Raw genomic sequence first — 19,378 nt, 5'->3', positions numbered from 1 at the left:
GCAAATGTCCATCCCACCCATCAGATCCCCCATCTGGCACTGGTTGATGACTATGATGCAAAATGCCTTGTTTCTGTTTGCTTTAACTTTGTCACAAAGAAGAATGATATTTTCCAAACTGTTAAAATTAGTTTCTCATGTGCCAGGAGCTGCTATGCATTTACATAAAGTCCTGTTGCTTTTTCAGAAACTTCCAGCCACTACAGATAGTATTAAATATGTCCTTAATAACCTACTACACATCATTAAGTGCTTCATTGTAATATGTGTTCTATCCTTTAAAATCACAGTTTTTACTTTCAGGAAGTAATACGACAGTCAGACATCTGTTCTGGGATCTACTGTGGTAGGACTCAAATTTCAAAAGCATCTCAATTAATTTCTCTTGGAGAGGGGTGTTTTTAATTTTTTTCAAAAAAGCTTTTCAGAAGCAGAATCCCTCTGGGATGAATAAAACTCCCAGGTACATAAGCTTACGAGAAGCTACAATGCAAGTTCAATAAGTTACTTTCATAATGAAAAGAACCTCCATGTTCTGCACTATTAAGTACCCTAAAGAGGCTTTTAGTTACTGCATTATCTGAAGTACTGATAGCTGATTTAGGCAAGAAGATTATCTAGTTCGACTTGATAAGATTACTGCAACCAAAGGGAAGCTGCTCTGAACAAGATTTTAGGGATTTTTGTGGAGCTATTAGACATAAAAATAATTTTTTCCTTCCTGTTAACATTGTAAAATTAAAATATGAGTGACTTTAAAAGTAAGAGCCTGCTCACTGGTGTTGCCATTAATGGCAAACCCACTCCAAAGTCCCGTAAGTAGTTTCAGAAGTTTTCAGAAAGCCTCAGATTATTGAGGGAAGTGAAAAGTGTGGATACCATAGCCATCAATGAAAGTTTCCTGAGGACTTCGAGAAAAAAAATGTAGAAAAAGTTACAGAGCTAGATACACCCTGCAAAGACCCATAACACAGCAAAATACTTGACAGATCCAACTTTCTTAGCAAACAAGAATAATTACTAGCCTATCATCAAATGATGAGTATTTCAATTAGAAATCTGTCCTCTCTTCTTTTTCCCTCCCACCTTTCACACCTAGTATAAGTGTATAACTAATAATGTCATGACTAATTAAAGACCATTGGGACCCCTGGAAAACACAAGTCAATTTTAAGAACATAGCATTGAAAAGGAAGGGAACATGAAATCTAAACCTGCCTTTTCTTATATTACCCACAAAGAAAACAGAGAGGTTTTACAATGGAATATGAAATACTGAAATGTTTTAATACAGGTGAAAGTTAAAGACAGCTATACACATTCTGTGCAACATAAACACATTAAAAATACTCTCTCTTAACACAAGCTTTATCACACTGGCACAACCCCTGGTGAATGCACTGCATTCAACAAGTTGAGTACTAGAGAGCACATGTTTTTCCCATTCTACTAAAATAATAAATTAGAAATTACAAAATTATGATTTTCTTAAGAACAGACTGAATAAGATTTTCAAAAGTACACTATTTAAGAGGGACAGGTCTCATTCAATGGACTAAGTTGTGAAATTCTTTGAAATTCTGTCTTATATGTTACAATATATAGGCTCTGTTCTTACAGATACTGAATCTGTAATAAATTAGCTTTCAACCTTTCTATTGCTATTCATCAGGACATTGAGTCAATTTTCAAATGCATGACAATAATAAAATACCAAAGGTTTTTTTTTTTTCAATTAATACATAAATTGGGGAAAAATGGGGAACAACCACAAAAATTGATACATGTATTTCCATTGTAAAGATAAAGAGCTTGTCTAGTTCTTGTTGTAGTCTGCAGTTCTTGTTGTAGTCTGTAGTTTTAGGTACCAACAATGTCATAATGTCCAAGAAGAAAGGATTAATCACCAGCACATTACTGAGCTGTCTCATTTTCCAGTTTTTGTATCTCATTTTGTCCAGCCTCTGCAAGGTGAGATAAGAGTCTCTTATACGCTTCTCTGTTGGGGGAAAAAAACCAAAACATATAACATGTTACTTTAATAATCTCACACATCCTAGGAGTCAAGTGTGTAATTCCCAAACACATTGTTTAGATATTGAGATATTAAAACAGTTTAATGTCCCCCCACCTATTCAGCTGCTTCTTTGCTGTGACTCTTTAGCATGGCCAGATCAGGAAGAATAGGGACTGCACTGTTTACAGCTAGAAGTGTAGTGGAGCTCCTTAGAAGCCTAATTGTTTAGTAAACTGCTCTGAAATACAAGTTCCTTGTTTAAAAACGTGGAGTTTCCAAGGCCTGGATGAATATCAGCATTCAGCCTTGATGATGTTTGCTCTCTCATTTCTGCCTAAGCAATCCCTGGGACTCTCACCACAGCACAGTGATGGGAGCCCCTCACACTTGGGTGCAGCCCAAGCACTGAACCAGATTCAGACACCAACCTCAACCAAGGACAATGACTGCTAAAATAAACCTGGAATTCAGAAGGGAACTGTCACTCAAGTGGATTTTCCAGAAGAGTGCATATGTGTTGATGAGACTTTTCACCTTAAGTTCATTCTAATACTCTCCAACCCAAACAATGTAATTATTGTTAAAATACTGCCTCTGACATTTAGGTCTTTTCTAATTATAGATTTTTGTCATGAAATATTAACTTGAGCAAACAAAACTGCAGTTTTCATACTAGTTCCTTGCAATTACAACACTGGACATCACCACTATAAGCATTTAATGCAAATTCTGAACACCTTACTTCTTTTATAGATACAGATTTGCACTTTATTGTCTACAGTAATTGCACTGAATATGTTAATATCATGTTATTTAGAGTCTAGGACCGAAGAGAGAAAATCAGGTGTTCTTGAAGAGAGAAACTTAGTGTTCTTACAATAAAATGCTCATGGAACACCTCAGGCTGCTGGGTAATGCAGCACATTCTAAATACAAATTACTAATAGAAAACATTGACAACAGATTAGCTAATATATATGGTTTAAGTGATGAGGATAAAGGAAATGGAGCTCTTCAGTAATCTCCAAGCATGTATTTCAGGAAGCTCAAACAACCTGTAGGCTTTGTAGATAATGACATGAATGTTCCCATATTAACAGTATTTAGCAAAAGAAAAACAAGCAAACTTTTAGCTATGAAACACATTATCAAAGGATGAAAAGCAGGTTGTGTGGAAATCCTAAAAAACAGTACTTCAGGCTGATCCTGGGCAAATTCTCTTAAATAAAAGCAAATGCAGTTGCTGGCAGTGGATAGTAAAAGGTGAATAATATAATTACAAATTAATTAAATGCATTTTTCATTAAATGGAAGATGATACCCTGTGAGTACCCTTCAGCGTCTCATAAGTTATTCTTGCACAATTCTGTCTTTTGGACTTGTTACAGCCCAGGCCCTGCTGACACACACCTCAAAACTTCCCCAGTGTGAGGCATGAGTGGATTCTCCCCTTTGCGCAGTCCCAGGATGTGCAGCCGTGCCAGCACTGGGGCCAGGGCCTTGCCCAGACCCCAGGAGAGTCACGGGCAGCCTTCCAGTGAGCAGCACTAACAGGAAGAGCCCTTTTGGCTCAGGTGCCCTGCAGTGGGGGGGCATATGTGGCCCGAAGTTTAGAGTCCGACTAGCTGAGGGCGAAAGGCCGACGCCCCTCTGCAATTCCTGGCCAGCGCCCTTCGGCGTCTGAGGGCCTCGGGCTGTGCTGGCTGCGGACTGGCTCACACCGCTGGTATAGGGGAGGAACGGAGCTGACCATTTCCCGGGGGTTAAACATCGGTTTATTGAAGGTGTTGCGGGATCCAAACGCGGGGAAACCAACCGGGAAAAAGTTTCTCCATAGGGGGTGAAACAGGATTATAAAGGAGGGGGGTGGGTACAGGCGGAACCAATCGGGAAAGGTGAGGGGATGAACTTCACAGAACTGACACTCCATGGAGACCAATAATCAAAAGGTAAGGGAGGTGTCCTGGGACCCCAGCCAGCCACCATCTCCAGAGAGGAGAAGGTTCTCGAAAGCTGGGAGGAGAAAGGGAGTGATTGACTGGACCCAGGGAGGAAACAACTTTCACTTATAAGGGAAACCAGGGGAGGAGCAATTACACATCAGCAACTATGAATAGCGGTTACTATAGCAACTTAGCTGACAGGCTAGCAGTGGCGGGAAAAACTGGGGGAACGAAACCATTTTACACATAATAGGGGAGAACAATACATAAATTGGGGGAATAACACAAGAAACTTAACAACATACTACAACAGTGCCCCACCAGGCAGAGCTTCCTGGAGCTCTGTAGCACTGCTTGCATAGATCCTGGAAGGTCAGTGCTGCATCTGCACCCAGACACCACCATCCCTGCCAAGCTGCTCCCCTCCTCTGCCATTTTCTCCTAATGCCAGATGGATTCAAGTGTCAAATATTTCTGTCCTGAGTTCTTGGGGGGCAAACGGAGGAATCCTGAGCCTGCTGTGCCTATTGGAGCCAGCCACGACTCTTCTAAGTTTAGATTTTGAGAGAGCTCTTGATATTCAGTTGGGGGTATTTATTTTCCAAGCATCTCAGACCATACCTGATTATAGTATAATTTCACATATGACCCAAAAAGTCCTCTAAAACAGGGACTAACAGGAAAATTGTTTGGGTAAGGAATTCTTAATTCTGTTTTGTAACATATATTGTAGAGACAACCTGGCTTCACAAAAATTCTACTCTGGTCTGTGGACCCTAGTATCAAAACATCTCTGGAAATATTTAGCAAATATAGATGGCTTTAAACCATGAGAGGCTTGAGTTAAGGGAGATTTCTGGCTGAAAACACTTAAAAATAACTCATTTTTGGGTGTCTGTGCTGCTGTCTTACCACTGCTTTCTTTCAACAGAATAAATCTCTACTAGTCATTGTCAAAAGTAGTATTAAATGAAAACCAAACCTCTGTGCAGCATTTCTTCCAAGGCCTTGTTTGTGCTCAGAATCCTTCAGAGACTGTGTGATTGTGGGAATCAGGCTGGTAACTAAAGTCTGATCCAAGACTGCCACTGTCTCCAGTATGCTGAGAACCCGGTGATCATAGACAGCAGTGTAGTCCTGGATGAACTGCCTGGGGGGACAGAGGGGCATTTAATGCAGGGTCAAAAGAGATGCAGAGAACATGCCAACAACAACTGTACAGTCTAATCAGAACAAACAATCTGGCTGCACAGCAATTTTCATTTTGTTACACTGGAATACTCTACCTGGAATACTTTCTCTAAACAAAGGATGGTTTTGAAGGCTAATGCTAAAAATTCCACGCATTTATTTTCAAGTAATTTGGCAGATTCTGCTGCTGTTTCCCCAGGACTGCCTTGTTCCTAATGTGTGTGAATGCAAAACTAAACCATACATTTCTTATTTAATAAATAATAATTGTAATAAAAAGACTAACAAAACAAGAGTTTTAGATTCAAATTTGCAGAAACAATGTTGGCATTTCTAATAATGATCCTCTGGATCTTAAATAGGGCAGATCATTAGATGGAAGCACATCCATTTGCCATCCTGAGGACCTGAGGACTTTAAGGCTCACAGATTACATTCAAATCAAAATTAGCACCCTAGGGATGACACATCCCATGAAATTGATGTATCAGATATAGACTGGCATTCCCACAAACACCAATTCTTTTTTCAGTGAGTCTCTCTCAAGGCTTTCACCTAGACCTAGCCCAATACAGCAGCAGTGCTTAAGGTTTGCAGAATGTCTATGAGTGCCAGGCCATGCAGCTCTGCCACTGTATCCATGCAAGACGCAGGATTCATTTTGTAGAGCTATGAAATAAGGATAATTCACATTATAATAATCTATTATTGTCACAAAATCAAATTAAAAAAGCTAAGCTTGTTATATGAATATTAGCTGCACTTCAAATTAGGCACACACATCTTTCACAGCACCATCAGCATTCCTGAGGAGTTTTTCCCATTGCAGGAAAAACTATATGCCTATCAAAATAGTATCTCATCCATAAGGAAGCAGGTATGCCTCTCACTTCTATTTTTCTGCTCTGGCTTTTTGGCAAAGCTGTGCTCAAATCCAGTGCCAAAAGTACCATTACTAAAATACCATAAACAAGCAACAATGCAGCATGTTAGGATAATTAGCTATTTTAAGAAAATATGTTTGCTGTCAATTGGCTTGCAGCAGCTTTGCTGCCAGTTGGCATATTTTCTGGTTACCTAAATACAGAAGTCAGCTGGGTGGCATGTTCTCCTCCTGACCCTGCTTGGCAGCCTTCTACCATGTACTGTACAATGTCTGTAGATATTTTTTTAACTGCAAAAGAAAAATCACAGGATTCACACAGAGCTCTTGAACTGGCCATCTGGAGAATGTCTTTCATGAAGACAAAACATTTTAAATGAGAAAAAAAAAAGGTTTAATATTTCTTTGATGCAAGTGAAATGACTGTGAGAGCACTTAGTTAGATTGGCTATAAAGAACAGAGTGAGTCATGGGTTTATGCAAAAGTCTTATTTTCACCACCATTATCCTTTAAACAGATTTTTAAATACACTATGGTTTTTTAGGTTAAAGCCAAGAGATACACATTTAGAGGAAATAGAGGTTTTATTTAAATCTAAGTTCTGTTTATATTCTTTAAACACTCCTATTTGATTCAAAAGAAAGGTAGTCACAGCATTATATTCTGCTTAAAGCTGTGTGGATCTACTCTGTAATTTCAGTGGTGCAGATTGTTCTGAAATGCACCCTAGCTCTTTTTTTAAGGGAAAAAAACCCTAAAAAACCCAACAACCTCTCCCACTATTTTCTCAATAATTATTTCCAAATAAATACCCAAGTTGCAAGATGCAGCTCTTCCTTTATAAAGGTGGAACTGGGCTGCAAGGACTTTTCTGGAAGGCAGTGGCAGAGCCCTGTCCAGGCAGGCAGGGAGCTGGTGGCTACAGCAGCCCAGGACTTCCAGCTCATTGCAAGGTGAGTGCTCAGTTTTTAGCAGATATGGCTGTGATGGCAAAAGGGGGAGGAAAATTGGTGATGGCTGAGTCAATTTCCTAAGCACATCTTGTCCCTGAAACTATTACAGACCAGAATCAAACAGTACTTTATCAGAGAAAATTCCCAGGAGAAGTCAGAGGTGAATCCAAATTTTGCTTAACGCCTCTCTAGCAGCAAGAAATGGAAATTTTGAGCTCAGGTACATTCATTATACAATGGTGGGGTGAAAAGAGTGCTTCATTCTGTAAGTACCTAAAAATAAAGATGTTCTTGCTACAAAACAAAGCATGCTAAAAGAAGAAAGAAGACTCAAAGATACCTTCAGAGAGCAACATGCTACTTTTAATCCATTTATAATGTCTCTATGGGGAGAACATAACTCTAGTCCTTACTTGGTCTCAAAACTTTAGGTGGAAGAAAAGCTCCACAATTGCTAATGGAGGAGATTATATGGGAAGGATATGGAAAAAAGGAAATGCCTTCAGATTCCTGAGAGGCTGATTAGTTCATTAGAGAGTTAAATGAGGCAGGATTTCTCTGCCTGAGAGGCAGAAGCCCCAGACCAGTTAATGAAAAAAAGCTTCATCCAGTTTATCTGGCCAGATTGTTTTATTCACCTCATCTGAGAGTCTTAAATACCGGATGAAAGATGCTCAGCAGTGCAGAAATCTTGCAGGCGTGGAGAGATGTACTTAAAGCAAACAAACAGCTCACCTTGCAGCTCATTAACCAGCACCAAGCACTTCAACACAGCTGGGAGAACCAAGTCTGTGTCACACAGTTCAGTGCTCTGGGTTCTCTGAAGTACTTCAAGAATGAAAGCAAGAACAGAGGCCAAGCGAGGAGGTGGAGCATGGCCTCTGAACTGCAGGTAGTTTTCCCTGGGAAGACAAAGCAAGCCAGAACAAAGTCTATGATTTGGGGTTTTTTTCCATGTAATGCAAGCACCATATACCTTAAAATAACTATGATATTTCAGCAGGAGGCCTATTACATAGATTTCTATCTTTATCTAGGCTTAAATAATGGCTTCTATTTATCTTAGTCGTAGCAATGACTCCCAGTTTGTCAAAGGACAGTGATATCTTCTGATTCTTCTCTTCCGAGAGGAGTGAGAAATAAGAGCCATCATAATTACAGTTTAAAACCCAAGTGTGACTATTAAAAGCTAAATACAAAGGTAGCTTCATAATATAATTGAATTCATGAAGGAATCAAGATTCTAAAATCCTAAATCAACATGCATAATACAGCTGTTATTTAATTACATTATTTAGCTTTATGTGCTTTTGCAAACTCACAATCATACTTGTGGTAACAGCTCTGCTGTTACACTGGTACTGTTATTTGATTTTTATAAACAGTATGTTGTAACAGGACAGCCAGTGACTGATTTTGTTCTGTCAGAATTAACACAAACATCTCCAATATAAAATCTGGCACAAGGATAAAAGGTGACCTGTCAATCTGCAACAAGAGCAAATTTTAACATCACACACATGGAGTGTTCCAATTTTAACACATTGATTTGTTCATTTTCCACGAAAGAATACAAGAATATGAACTACTGTTGGTTTGGCACCACAAATTAATGGAATCTGAAGACAATAAGTTTTGCAGGTGAAAGAGAACACAGCATTTATTCATCAGTCAGCAAGAGCACTCCCAGAACCTTCAAAAAACCATTCTAAGATATTTAATATTAGGTACTGTTACCCACTCAAACAAGGCACATATGTTGGCTGAACAATACATCAGATAAAAACCAGCATCCTTATTAAAAGCTCAGTAAAGAGTGCTGCTACAACTTTCAAATGAAATGTGACTTTCAAAGCTTTGGGTACTTCATTGCACTGCTTCAGAGCACTGGTGTGACTTGGCCAATGAAAGCTGTGACACCCACAGTTCTTGTATCATGTGGTCTGTCTAACTTTAATATTAGCAACTCTGAAATCTTCTGTCTCATTAATTACTCTGAGAATTTCCCACAGGTTTTTTTTTTTGTGTGTTCTTCCACTACAACAGCTCTGTGAGCTGGGTAATACAATCCTGATGGAGTTTCCCTTCCCCTCTGCAGCAGCAATACATTCATTGCTTTCATGCGGCAAAGTGGTGAACAAACTGCACCTATTTGTGTACAGACCCCACGACTGCCTCATGACCACCCAGCACTTTGCAAACCAGAGCGCTGCTCAGTTCTAACACATTCTTCCCAGATCACTAAGGAATGTTTCACATCTTAAAAATCCCCAAGTGCCATTACACCTTCAGAACTTTCCACTCTTAATCTCCATGTTCACACATGCATGCACACATTCAAAAATAACTTTAATAAGATGAAAAGTTTGGGTATCCAAAAACATGCCAGAACTAAGATTGTGAAATCTTAATTGACTCCCTTAATAGGTGATAATACAAGCTTTACTTACAGGATTGCCTCTCATATTTACCCAAGATTAGCACTGACATTATTTTTCTGATCAACATGTATACCCACTCTTCAACAAATAAAGACCCAATTACCATGGATATAGGCCTGTATTTGAGGGGGTTTAAATCCTTTCCCAACACAGAAAAAAAGTACAGATTGTTCACTACTCTGCAGTGCATAAAACCAAGTGTCAGGCTCTCAGCAGCAGGAACAGAGATTTGTAGCTGCTGTTGACATCATGCGAGTGGTGACAGCGCAGTGAACAAACACTGTCTCCTGCCTCTCTGTCTTCCTCTTCCCAGTTTTCCATGTCCCCTGGGCAGCTGGCACACCTGTGCATGCCCTGACACTTAGAGAGCAACAAGGCTCCCAATTCTCAGGTAACTCTGGCAGCTCTAAGCGCTACAACACTGTACCCCTAAATACAGCTTGAGACACACATGTGATGATGTCTCTTGGAGTATAATTAGAAAAGGATTTGCATTTCACATGGCCTCCTGCAATATTTTTTGTTGTGGTCTGTCCGGTTATCTCGGCTGTTTGAGGGGCCTGGAAAGGCCCGGGTGGCCTTGGGGGCAGCCCGCGTATCGAAGGACGAGAAGAGGCTTCAGTTCTTCTTTCGGTTTTTATGTTTATTAATTGTTTATCTAAAAGATTTTCTTTCAGCCGAACAGAGATCTGCTCAGCAGCCAGCCATGAGCACACTGTCTGCCCTCCGGGGCAGCCACGTATCTTTATACCCATTGTTACGTGTACAATATTTATCATTTTTCCCCAATACCATTTATTCTTATAACTCGGTGCACTCTCAGTAATAACCAATCCAAAGGTGCCACCGTGGCCAAAGAAGATGGAGGAGAAGAGGAAGAAGAAGGAGGACAGGACACGCCCCAATTCCTCCATCTTACTCCTCTAAACCCCCCTGTACATAAATCCTAAACCCTGTGTCTCACCCTCTAATTAACTAATCCCTTCACCATTCACCCCGGTGAAGCCCTCATCCTTGTCGTCTCCTGTGTAGGACCAAAGTCCAGCCACCAGACACTTCTGGCAACATTCCAGGACTCCCGAGCCCCCCAAGGGTGGTCTCGGTGGCTCAGTACCTCAGGACTGAGATCTTGAGATCTGACAGTGGTCTAGGACTTTTATCCTTAATTAATCTCTCACAAATCTTTCTGATTTTACTCTTCTGATATATAAACACTCTTCTTCCTTTGCTCCCTGCCCATCAACTCCCAGGCTCTTCCAAGAGCCGCACCATCAGCTGAGAGGAAAGCAGAGGCCTGAGCTCATGAGCTGTTTGTGAAATGTGAATCTGAGAGCTGAGAGAGTGATGATTTATGGCCACCGCTCCTCACCTGATGACCTGCAGGGTGGTCCTGCGGAGGCGGAGCAGCTGGGGGGCGCTGATGGAGCTGCCCAGGGCAGCGAGCAGGGGATGCTGCCCCGCACCGGGCACGGCCGGGGAGGAAGGCAGGAACCGTCCAAAATAATGGCGAATAATGCTCCCCAGGAGTTGGTTTAAATAGGCACCCTGGGTTTGGGACTGACAACATATGAAGGACAGGCCCTGTGGAAGAAAATTTTAGAAAGTGATGAATTAAATATATTTTTAGCAATCCAGTTGAATAAATCTTTAACAACTGTATGGTAAACACTCACTACATGCTGTGTAAACTGCTGCACACAGAGTAACTATGCCTGACAAATAAGCATCACTGATTTGCTGCAGACATGATGATCTGCAAATGAAGACAGAGGCAGGCAAGACTTGCAAAGCAGAGAAAGATCTTTCACTAGACTAATATATTGGAAGATAAGTTTTGGGACATGCAAGCTCCCCTTCAAATTCAAAATAAAACTGTGGCACTTCTGCACCCAAAAGCTTCTCATTTCTGTTTTCAACCCTGTACGTGGTCTAACAAAGTATGTTAATCAGGTAAGATTTAAGATAGGACAGAAAGAATAAAAACCTCATCTGCTTGTGAAGGACTGTGTGAAATTTTCGTATAAATGCTACAGCAGAAAAATGAGCACTTAGAATTGAGCTCCAACAAGAAAAGATTTGCTCATAGTATGAACAAATTAGGGTAAATTAAGCACCATTTATAAGGGATTTAGAGGAGGTTTTAAACTCTGTTTAAGATAAGGCTAAAACTGCTGTGATTTATCCAATATAAGCTATATTGATCCAGAGAAAAATCTATAATGAAAGTACTTGCCCAGAAAGTGCTTATCTGAACTCTACCTGTAGTTTTAGAACATATATATGGTCCATCTCTGAAAAAAAGAGTATTCTTACTGGAATGGGTTCCCATAAGAGAAAGTTAAGATCTTGTTTCCTTCCCCCTCCTCTGATTACTGAGAGCAAGAAGAACAAATCACTAAGAAAAAAATAAAAAGGTCCAGTGATCTCCTATCTCAAGGGTCACAGTCAGCAGCACAAACAGAAGCCTCTTGAGAACTCAGTTTTCACAATAGTTTTGTCCAACAAGAATAATGGTGTAAAACAAGGTCAAGCACAGAGCTCCCTAGACAGCAATTTCAACAGTACTTCAAATTTCCATTAGCATTGCAATCCAGACTCTGGTTTTGGTAGGAAGAGTATCTGTCTGAATATTTATGGTTGCTGAGGTAAACTAATGCCCCTGATATAGGAATGAACAGATCAAGTCAAGCTGCTTTTGTTCCCCAGCTATGGAAAAGATTTATTTTTGTTGCTTTTTGTATAGAAGTCAAAAAACCCTATTTTCTGACTCCCCAAAAACATTTTCATCGATACCTGTCTGTGTGAACATGACAGAACATTCAGGAAAAAAAAAAAAAGCAGGCTGAGGCATAGCTGAGGGTCTTGAAATGCTGAGTTCCCACTTTTGGTTCCACAGTAAACAAATACAGGAAACATGAGAATTCAAGAAATGAGGTGTCTGAAGACCTGGTGGCTCTCTTGAATGCAGATTTGGCTTAAGAGTTTTACCTAACATACTTTTGGGGTTCCTTGATAATTCTGGCAAATCTCAATGATAAAAAACCACACTTTCTGAACTGAGGCTTTGAGTAAAACTTCAGATTTTCTCCCTCTTTTGTGCACATAGAGTAAATTATTGTAGGAAAAAGCTGCTGCTGCTGTATCAGAATTCTTAAAAAAAGAAGTCAAGTGATACTTCTTGGCAAGTAGCAGACTCAGAGACTGTTAGAGATGACAGACTATTTAGTGTATAAACTTGAGTGTTTGATGTTTTCAGTAAGATATTGCAGCCGGCATAAAGAAGAGTTGCCTGTGCTTTCTGTAGTAAAGCTCATACAGAAAGACAGAATGTACTCCATAATCCAAATATTGGAACTGGCACTCTTAAGACTCTAGACTGTTTTTAACACTAAAAGAACCCAGACATCTTTGACAAAGTGTATTAATTAATTGGATAAAAAGGACACAAAGAACATCACAACCTTACAGAGGATACCTGCAGGAATACATGAAGGAGGCAGCACCTCTGAAGAACTAACAATGACAATTGCTAAAATGAGACAGTTCTTCAAACTGAGGATCAACAAATGATACACAGTATCAAGAAGACATCAGTTATTAACTAGTAAGAGTTGCTGTTTTTAAGAATGATTCTGGACTTATTAAATGGTTGCAATAAAAAGAGAAGAATATTAGAATTAAGATATCTGAGGGAATGCTGACTAATTTTTGCAGGTCTAATAATTTCATGTCAAAGTGAACCAACAAACCTAGCCCGATCCTTCATAAAAGCACTTTCATTTTTTGAGTTGAAAGAAATTGATATGGAAACTGCATCCCAAAAAATCAGAAAAGAACTTGGATTTATCTTTTGGACAAAAAGGCATACTAACTTCAGGTCAGCACTGGGTTCTTTATTTTGGACTCCTCCTTTTCCTTACAAAGTGCAGAGAGCAACAGAGCTGCACCATATCCCAAGAGGCACAAGGCATGAGTTACCAGTAGGTACAAATATCCAGCTACAATGGCAAAACACCCTAGGCAGTGCTGGCCAAGGATGTGATTGCAAGGTAATCACACAGAAATTTCTTCTTTTAAATCCCACCAGTAATTAAGCGAGATAAAGGAAGCTGCTGTTCAAATGAGAGGAAAAAAAAAACACACGTGCAACTGGACCGCAGTTCTGGACCAGAGATTTGAAATCAATCACATCAGAGCCCCAGGACAATCCCTACAAAGCAGATGGACTTAAAAGGGTTGATAGAGTTGCTTTCTTTTCTTTAACTATGCTCTTCAGCCATCTTCTGAGGTTAAGATTAAAAAAAAGGGACATTTTAAGGGGAGCAGAGAAGCATGACATCATCTGCTCCTCATTTTAGCAGAAAGGCAATGGATTCCTGTGTGTGTTCACTGCAGGAACCTTTTGTGGCCAGAGCTGCCTCTTCTGATTTATCTGTAAATCACCTGTGGAGAGCAAAGAACCGATTAGTGTGGATTACTGGAACTATTCACTGCAGAAATGCCAAGCTACCTAATGATGACTTACACTGCAAGTCCCGCTGCTGGAATAAATCTGCTGTCCACCAATTAATGTTGTACAATTCCTATTAAACACATATTATAATTCACAAAATGTACTAATAAGCTTGCTCAAATATCAGACCACAGATGTGGCACCTGGGAGGGCTTTCAAGGTCTGGTCTCTGACAAATGCTGAGCCTGCACAGAGCCATTAAAATCACTGGGAAGTGCATGGGCCAAGCACTACTAGAATGAAGCTCTTTTGCCATTCTCAGTATTTAGACAGAAATCAACAAATACTGATAAATCAAGCAGTAATTATTACTGATAAATCTTACCATCCCTGTCATTATGTATACAGTGCTTATTCCATGCACCCACACTGTATTCTGCAAGATGGATTTAAACTAATACTTATTCTCCAAAACAAGTTTCTCACACTGCTTCAGTCTTTTCCCATATTACTGGTAAACATGTACTAAAATTCTTCCAAATCATTCTCCAAGAAATCCATCAAGAGCAATATCTGAAAACTGAAACTTCCTATGATAGATGTTAGCAATCCACTACCACACAAATCAACTCAACTTCTTTTTGCAGTAGTGAAATATCCACAGTTAAATTTTACATACCTCACTATTTGATAATTAGGAACAGTCCCATACAATTGTAAAATGGCTGTTCATTCACATTCTTTGTGCTTTACTTTCCAAAGTCAGTAATTCAAACAAATCTGAGGGCAATTTTTATATCTCAATAAAAATCTTTCTTAGGTCATCAAGTATTACCAAAACACATGTGCGGTGAAAGAAATAGTACCCAGACAGTAACCCTTTAGGCAAGATAAAAAACCAAAAAATATCTTAAAAGTTGCTAGAGCTAAGCTATTTTAGCAAGGCAGTATCAGTGACTGAGTTTGAAAAAAAATCTTGATAAGCTCCCTGTACAGTAGAGACCAGACCAGCTGCCCAAAATCTGTCAAAAGGCAGGGGTGTAGCCCAAAGTTCTATATAAGCACAAACATAACAAGTAAACACAGTCAGTCTGAACTGATGAGAGAGAAATGCAACATCCAGTCTTAATTAGGGCCTTTGACAATTATGTGTGCTTGTGTAAAACGAAACAAATAAATTCGTAGGTTTGGGGTGGTGAAGAAGGGTGAAATACAGCAATTGGTTCTGATGAATTGTGTAGTAATAAATTACATAGTGTGGAGAGAAGGAGCTCTGTATGCTGTCCTAAAAGATTAAAATATTCAGGAATTCTATGGAATTTCATAAAATTGTTGCATCAGTGGATATGTAAAATAAACTGCTAGTAGGACTGACCTCAAAACCCTTTAAAACCCAATAAATGGATCAAGTAAACCAGATTAAGATTAGCTGTTAAATACTCTGGAAAGAGGAATTTTTTTTTCAGGTCATTGCTAGCAAAACTAAAATGTTTTCTGAGATCTGAAGCAGTTTTTTTGAGCAAAGCAGGAAAAGCCTACACTGTAGGAACTGAAGAAAAAAAATGGAGCCTGGAACTTTTCAGAAGACTAAAGAAAAAAAAATTAAAAAGGAAAGGCTGCTGAGTATAAATTTCACTAAAGGGCTTTTATACTTTGACTATGAATAAAGAACTCGCACGTATAAGAGAATGCTTTGCATGGCCTCCAAATTCCTGTTCCTTTATTTTCACATAACTGTGAAAGGATTAAGTTGTAAGCTGGAGTATGAACAGGGACAGACCTACAGAACAATGCTTGTCTAACATTAGGGTGAATTAAGGCTCCTGCCCTAAAATACCAGAGCTCTACCCCCACAAATGAGCACCAGGCACAGGGCAGCTCCCCAAGAGCGGCCTCATCACACATTTCACCTGCAGTTTAGTTAAGTCAAGGTGAGGCTATTCCCAAAGAATTCTGTTTCTCCATCTTCCCTTCCACATATACTGTTTGATCACTTTTCTGATATGCCCATTTGGGTTTCTGGGTTTTGTTTGTTTTGTGAGGCTAGTTACTATTTGGCTCAAGTCACAAAGTGCTATTCACGGAACCATTAAAGCAAATTAAATGAGAATGTGTATTGGGGTGAAAGGGAATGAACGTAAATTTAACCCAACTGTAAAAAAACAACTTCAGATGTCTGAGAGTGCCTAGAACTCATTCAATCTCAAATGGTCTCAGAAGAGTTTTTTTCTTTTTGTTGTTTTTAAACTGATCTTGAAATATTTTGAGTTGATTCGAAACTGGAATTTTCCCACTTTTCCACATAAAAGAGGAGGAAATATTTTTGAATAAATGAAGCGTTTTCAAACACTTAAAAATATTAGAACCTTGCAAAGACAAACAAAAATTAATAAAATACAAAAAGTGTCACATTGAAACAGGAAAAATAACTCACAAATTCTCCTCTTTTCTCCCCAGAAGTGTTTATCAAATTAAAGAATTACTTGTTTTCTAGAAGCAGTGTTTGTCTGAAATATTTTGTCACACAAGATTATCTAGCGTAGCTGGAAAGCACATGGACAATGCAGCAGATTGGTGAAAAGTACAAAAGTGAGGTCTGGAAGTCAGAAACTGGCAAATAAAACAGGAAACAAGGGTACACAACACTCAAGACTTCAAAACCAACTCAAGTGGTTTCATCTGAAGGCTACATCTGTCTCTGCAGGCTCCAGAGAAACTGGCTCTACAACAGAAATAGCAAATTAGCAAACAGACACTCACAGTCCATGCTAACACCATTGTCCAGATGGCCCTACATGTACACAGCTTCTGAAAATACCTACAGAGCAATAAAGCAAAACACTGTGCAGAGCACTGCACAACCATATTCACTTCCCTATGACATGCCTTCGATCACAATGAGCTGCTTTTGAAACTAATAAATTCCAGTGATGTTTACAATGTCACCACTGCATTGTTTCACAAGGCAATCCTGCAAAGTAGTGAGTTAGGACTGCAGTCAAAATGAAGACTAAGAGAGAAGTGAAAATGGTAAGCACAGAAGACACAAAGATTTACAAGGAAAACTTGTCAACTTATTTATTTTCAAAATATAGTCTTTTCTCTTTCTCACCAGCAGAAATTAGTCTCTTCCTACAGCATCAACAAGCCTTACAGAGTTTCAAGTGTGACAGGGTAACTGAGAGAAGAGTAGGACAAATAATAGGGAAGAAGGCTTTAGTCATGCAATCTGAAGCAGCAGGAACCTGATTTAGCAAAACATATTCTCCAAGTATTAAGACAAACCAGTGGCCTGATACACCAAGGATTTTCTTTTGTTCCCAAGAGCAACAAAAAAAGGGGTATCTCATTTATAACTATCTACAGTTAGCCAAGTCAACGATGATTTAAAATATTTGTTCTGTCATCTTAACAATTTTCTCCCTCCATATTATGATTACTTGATGCACTGTTTGAGAAATCTGTCACATTGGAGACCAGTGTAACCAGCAGGTTAGCTAAAGGTTTTCCATATGCAGTGATGAGACCAGAAGCTCTGGAGTGTACCACAGCACAGCTGCCTGCAGTGAGGAAAGCCAAATGAGGGGCAATTTTCCTTTCACTTCTATAAGAAGAAAAAAACTTCTCTTACTGCTTCAGTAAATTCAGTCAATGCTTGTTGGCTAGGGAAAAAAGAAAAAATCCTCTGCAAAATTAATATTTTCCTGAAGATTCATTTGTGTGCTGATAATAGAGATGAGATGCAGAAGTGGACATATGTGGCCCGAAGTTTAGAGTCCGACTAGCTGAGGGCGAAAGGCCGACGCCCCTCTGCAATTCCTGGCCAGCGCCCTTCGGCGTCTGATGGCCTCGGGCTGTGCTGGCTGCGGACTGGCTCACACCGCTGGTATTTTGGAGGAACGGAGCTGACCATTTCCCGGGGGTTAAACATCGGTTTATTGAAGGTGTTGCGGGATCCAAACGCGGGGAAACCAACCGGGAAAAAGTTTTTTCATAGGGGGTGAAAACAGGATTATAAAGGAGGGGGGTGGGTACAGGCGGAACCAATCGGGAAAGGTGAGGGGATGAACTTCACAGAACTGACACTCCATGGAGACCAATAATCAAAAGGTAAAGGAGGTGTCCTGGGACCCCAGCCAACCACCACCTCCAGAGAGGAGAAGGTTCTCGAAACCTGGGAGGAGAGGGAGTGATTGACTGGGCCCAGGGAGGAAACAACTTTCACTTATAAGGGAAACCAGGGGAGGAGCAATTACACATCGGCAACTATGAATAGCGGTTACTATGGCAACTTAGCTGACAGGCTAGCAGTGGCGGGAAAAACTGGGGGAACGAACCCATTTTACACATAATAGGGGAGAACAATACATAAATTGGGGGAATAACACAAGAAACTTAACAACACACTACAACAATGAGATATTTACCTGGAGATAGAGAGGAAGGCTTTCCTGAATGGCAGACAGCAAAGCCACAGGCAGCTCCTTGTCCTGCTGGAGCACAGAGTGTGGCAGCAGTAAGCAATCCACAATGCGAAACAAGAGTTGCTGTGCCTTGGAAGTAGCCAGTATTGGTGCACAGAACTTTACCAGACATCCTGTTGAAAAAAGTTCAAAAAAATCCCAAACCAATTTACAGTTAGTAAAAAAAATTAAGAAAGCCTTAAGAAGCAATTATGTTAAATTAGATAATCTGAGAGTAGCAAAAGCAACTGAATTGTCTCACTCCTATGTACTCATTCCATGGCATCCTGCTAAAAAATCCCGGTCAAAACAACTCAAAAGTCCATTTGCAGTTCAAAATAAAATACTATATTGATTCAACACAACACAGTTACAAACTTTGTAGGCAAGTGAAGATGCTTTAAGAAAAGTACAGCAATGCTAAAGATAGGATGAGTCCCTTAGATCCCTGCAGAAAACTTAATTAAACTTGATCCATAACCCTACTGCAATCAGCACACGTGCACTTGAACATTTACCTTGCTGTGTGCGTTCATCACTTTTGCAGGGAAATGCTGCCTTTGCCTTCCCTTTACATTTGTCTAACACCACTGGGGCAACACCACATCAGCAACTACTCACACAGCAACTTAATGTTAGCAAAACATTAAATATCCTTCAAATTGCATTTCATTTCAGCAGATTAAGAAGAACAAGGGGCAGCCAACTCCATTAAGTCTTGCCAGTTCTTTGTGGGCTCTCAGTTCACAAACTGAGAGCCTCAGAGAACATCTTTCTTGTTTTCAGCACAATAATGTATCACTTGCTCAGCTTTCAGCCAGTTTTAAGATTGTTCTTTTGACTTTCAGAAAAAAAAAGTAAAAAGGTGTTGATGTGTAAATACTCCAGCTTTGAAAAACATCTTTATTGCAGGCAAGGTTTATTTTTTCTTGAAAAACTAACTCCCTACTCAGAAGTGTTAATACTCAAAACACATTAAATAAAACAAGATTCTTATGTAGACGTTTTCAACTTTAGATATTATTAGAGCAGG

At 39.7% G+C, this 19,378-nt stretch overlaps 1 protein-coding gene across 1 annotated transcript in view; it reads right to left on the bottom strand.

Moving 5' to 3' along the window:
• Positions 1-1,163: 1,163 nt before the first annotated feature.
• Positions 1,164-19,378, bottom strand: part of MMS22L (MMS22 like, DNA repair protein) — a 94,508-nt gene continuing 76,293 nt past the window's right edge. The window contains exons 20-25 of the mRNA XM_064710087.1: positions 18,310-18,479; positions 10,799-11,010; positions 7,724-7,890; positions 6,229-6,325; positions 4,943-5,110; positions 1,164-1,999 (exon numbers count right to left, since the gene is read on the bottom strand). Coding sequence (XP_064566157.1) covers positions 1,915-1,999; positions 4,943-5,110; positions 6,229-6,325; positions 7,724-7,890; positions 10,799-11,010; positions 18,310-18,479 — 899 coding nt within the window. The 3' untranslated portion in view covers positions 1,164-1,914. The remainder of the gene's footprint in view (positions 2,000-4,942; positions 5,111-6,228; positions 6,326-7,723; positions 7,891-10,798; positions 11,011-18,309; positions 18,480-19,378) is intronic.

The sequence above is a fragment of the Zonotrichia leucophrys genome, chromosome 3, assembly GCF_028769735.1.
Source record: "Zonotrichia leucophrys gambelii isolate GWCS_2022_RI chromosome 3, RI_Zleu_2.0, whole genome shotgun sequence".
In the NCBI taxonomy this organism is placed as follows: Eukaryota; Metazoa; Chordata; class Aves; order Passeriformes; family Passerellidae; genus Zonotrichia; species Zonotrichia leucophrys.
This window is presented reverse-complemented; position numbering and strand designations above follow the sequence as displayed.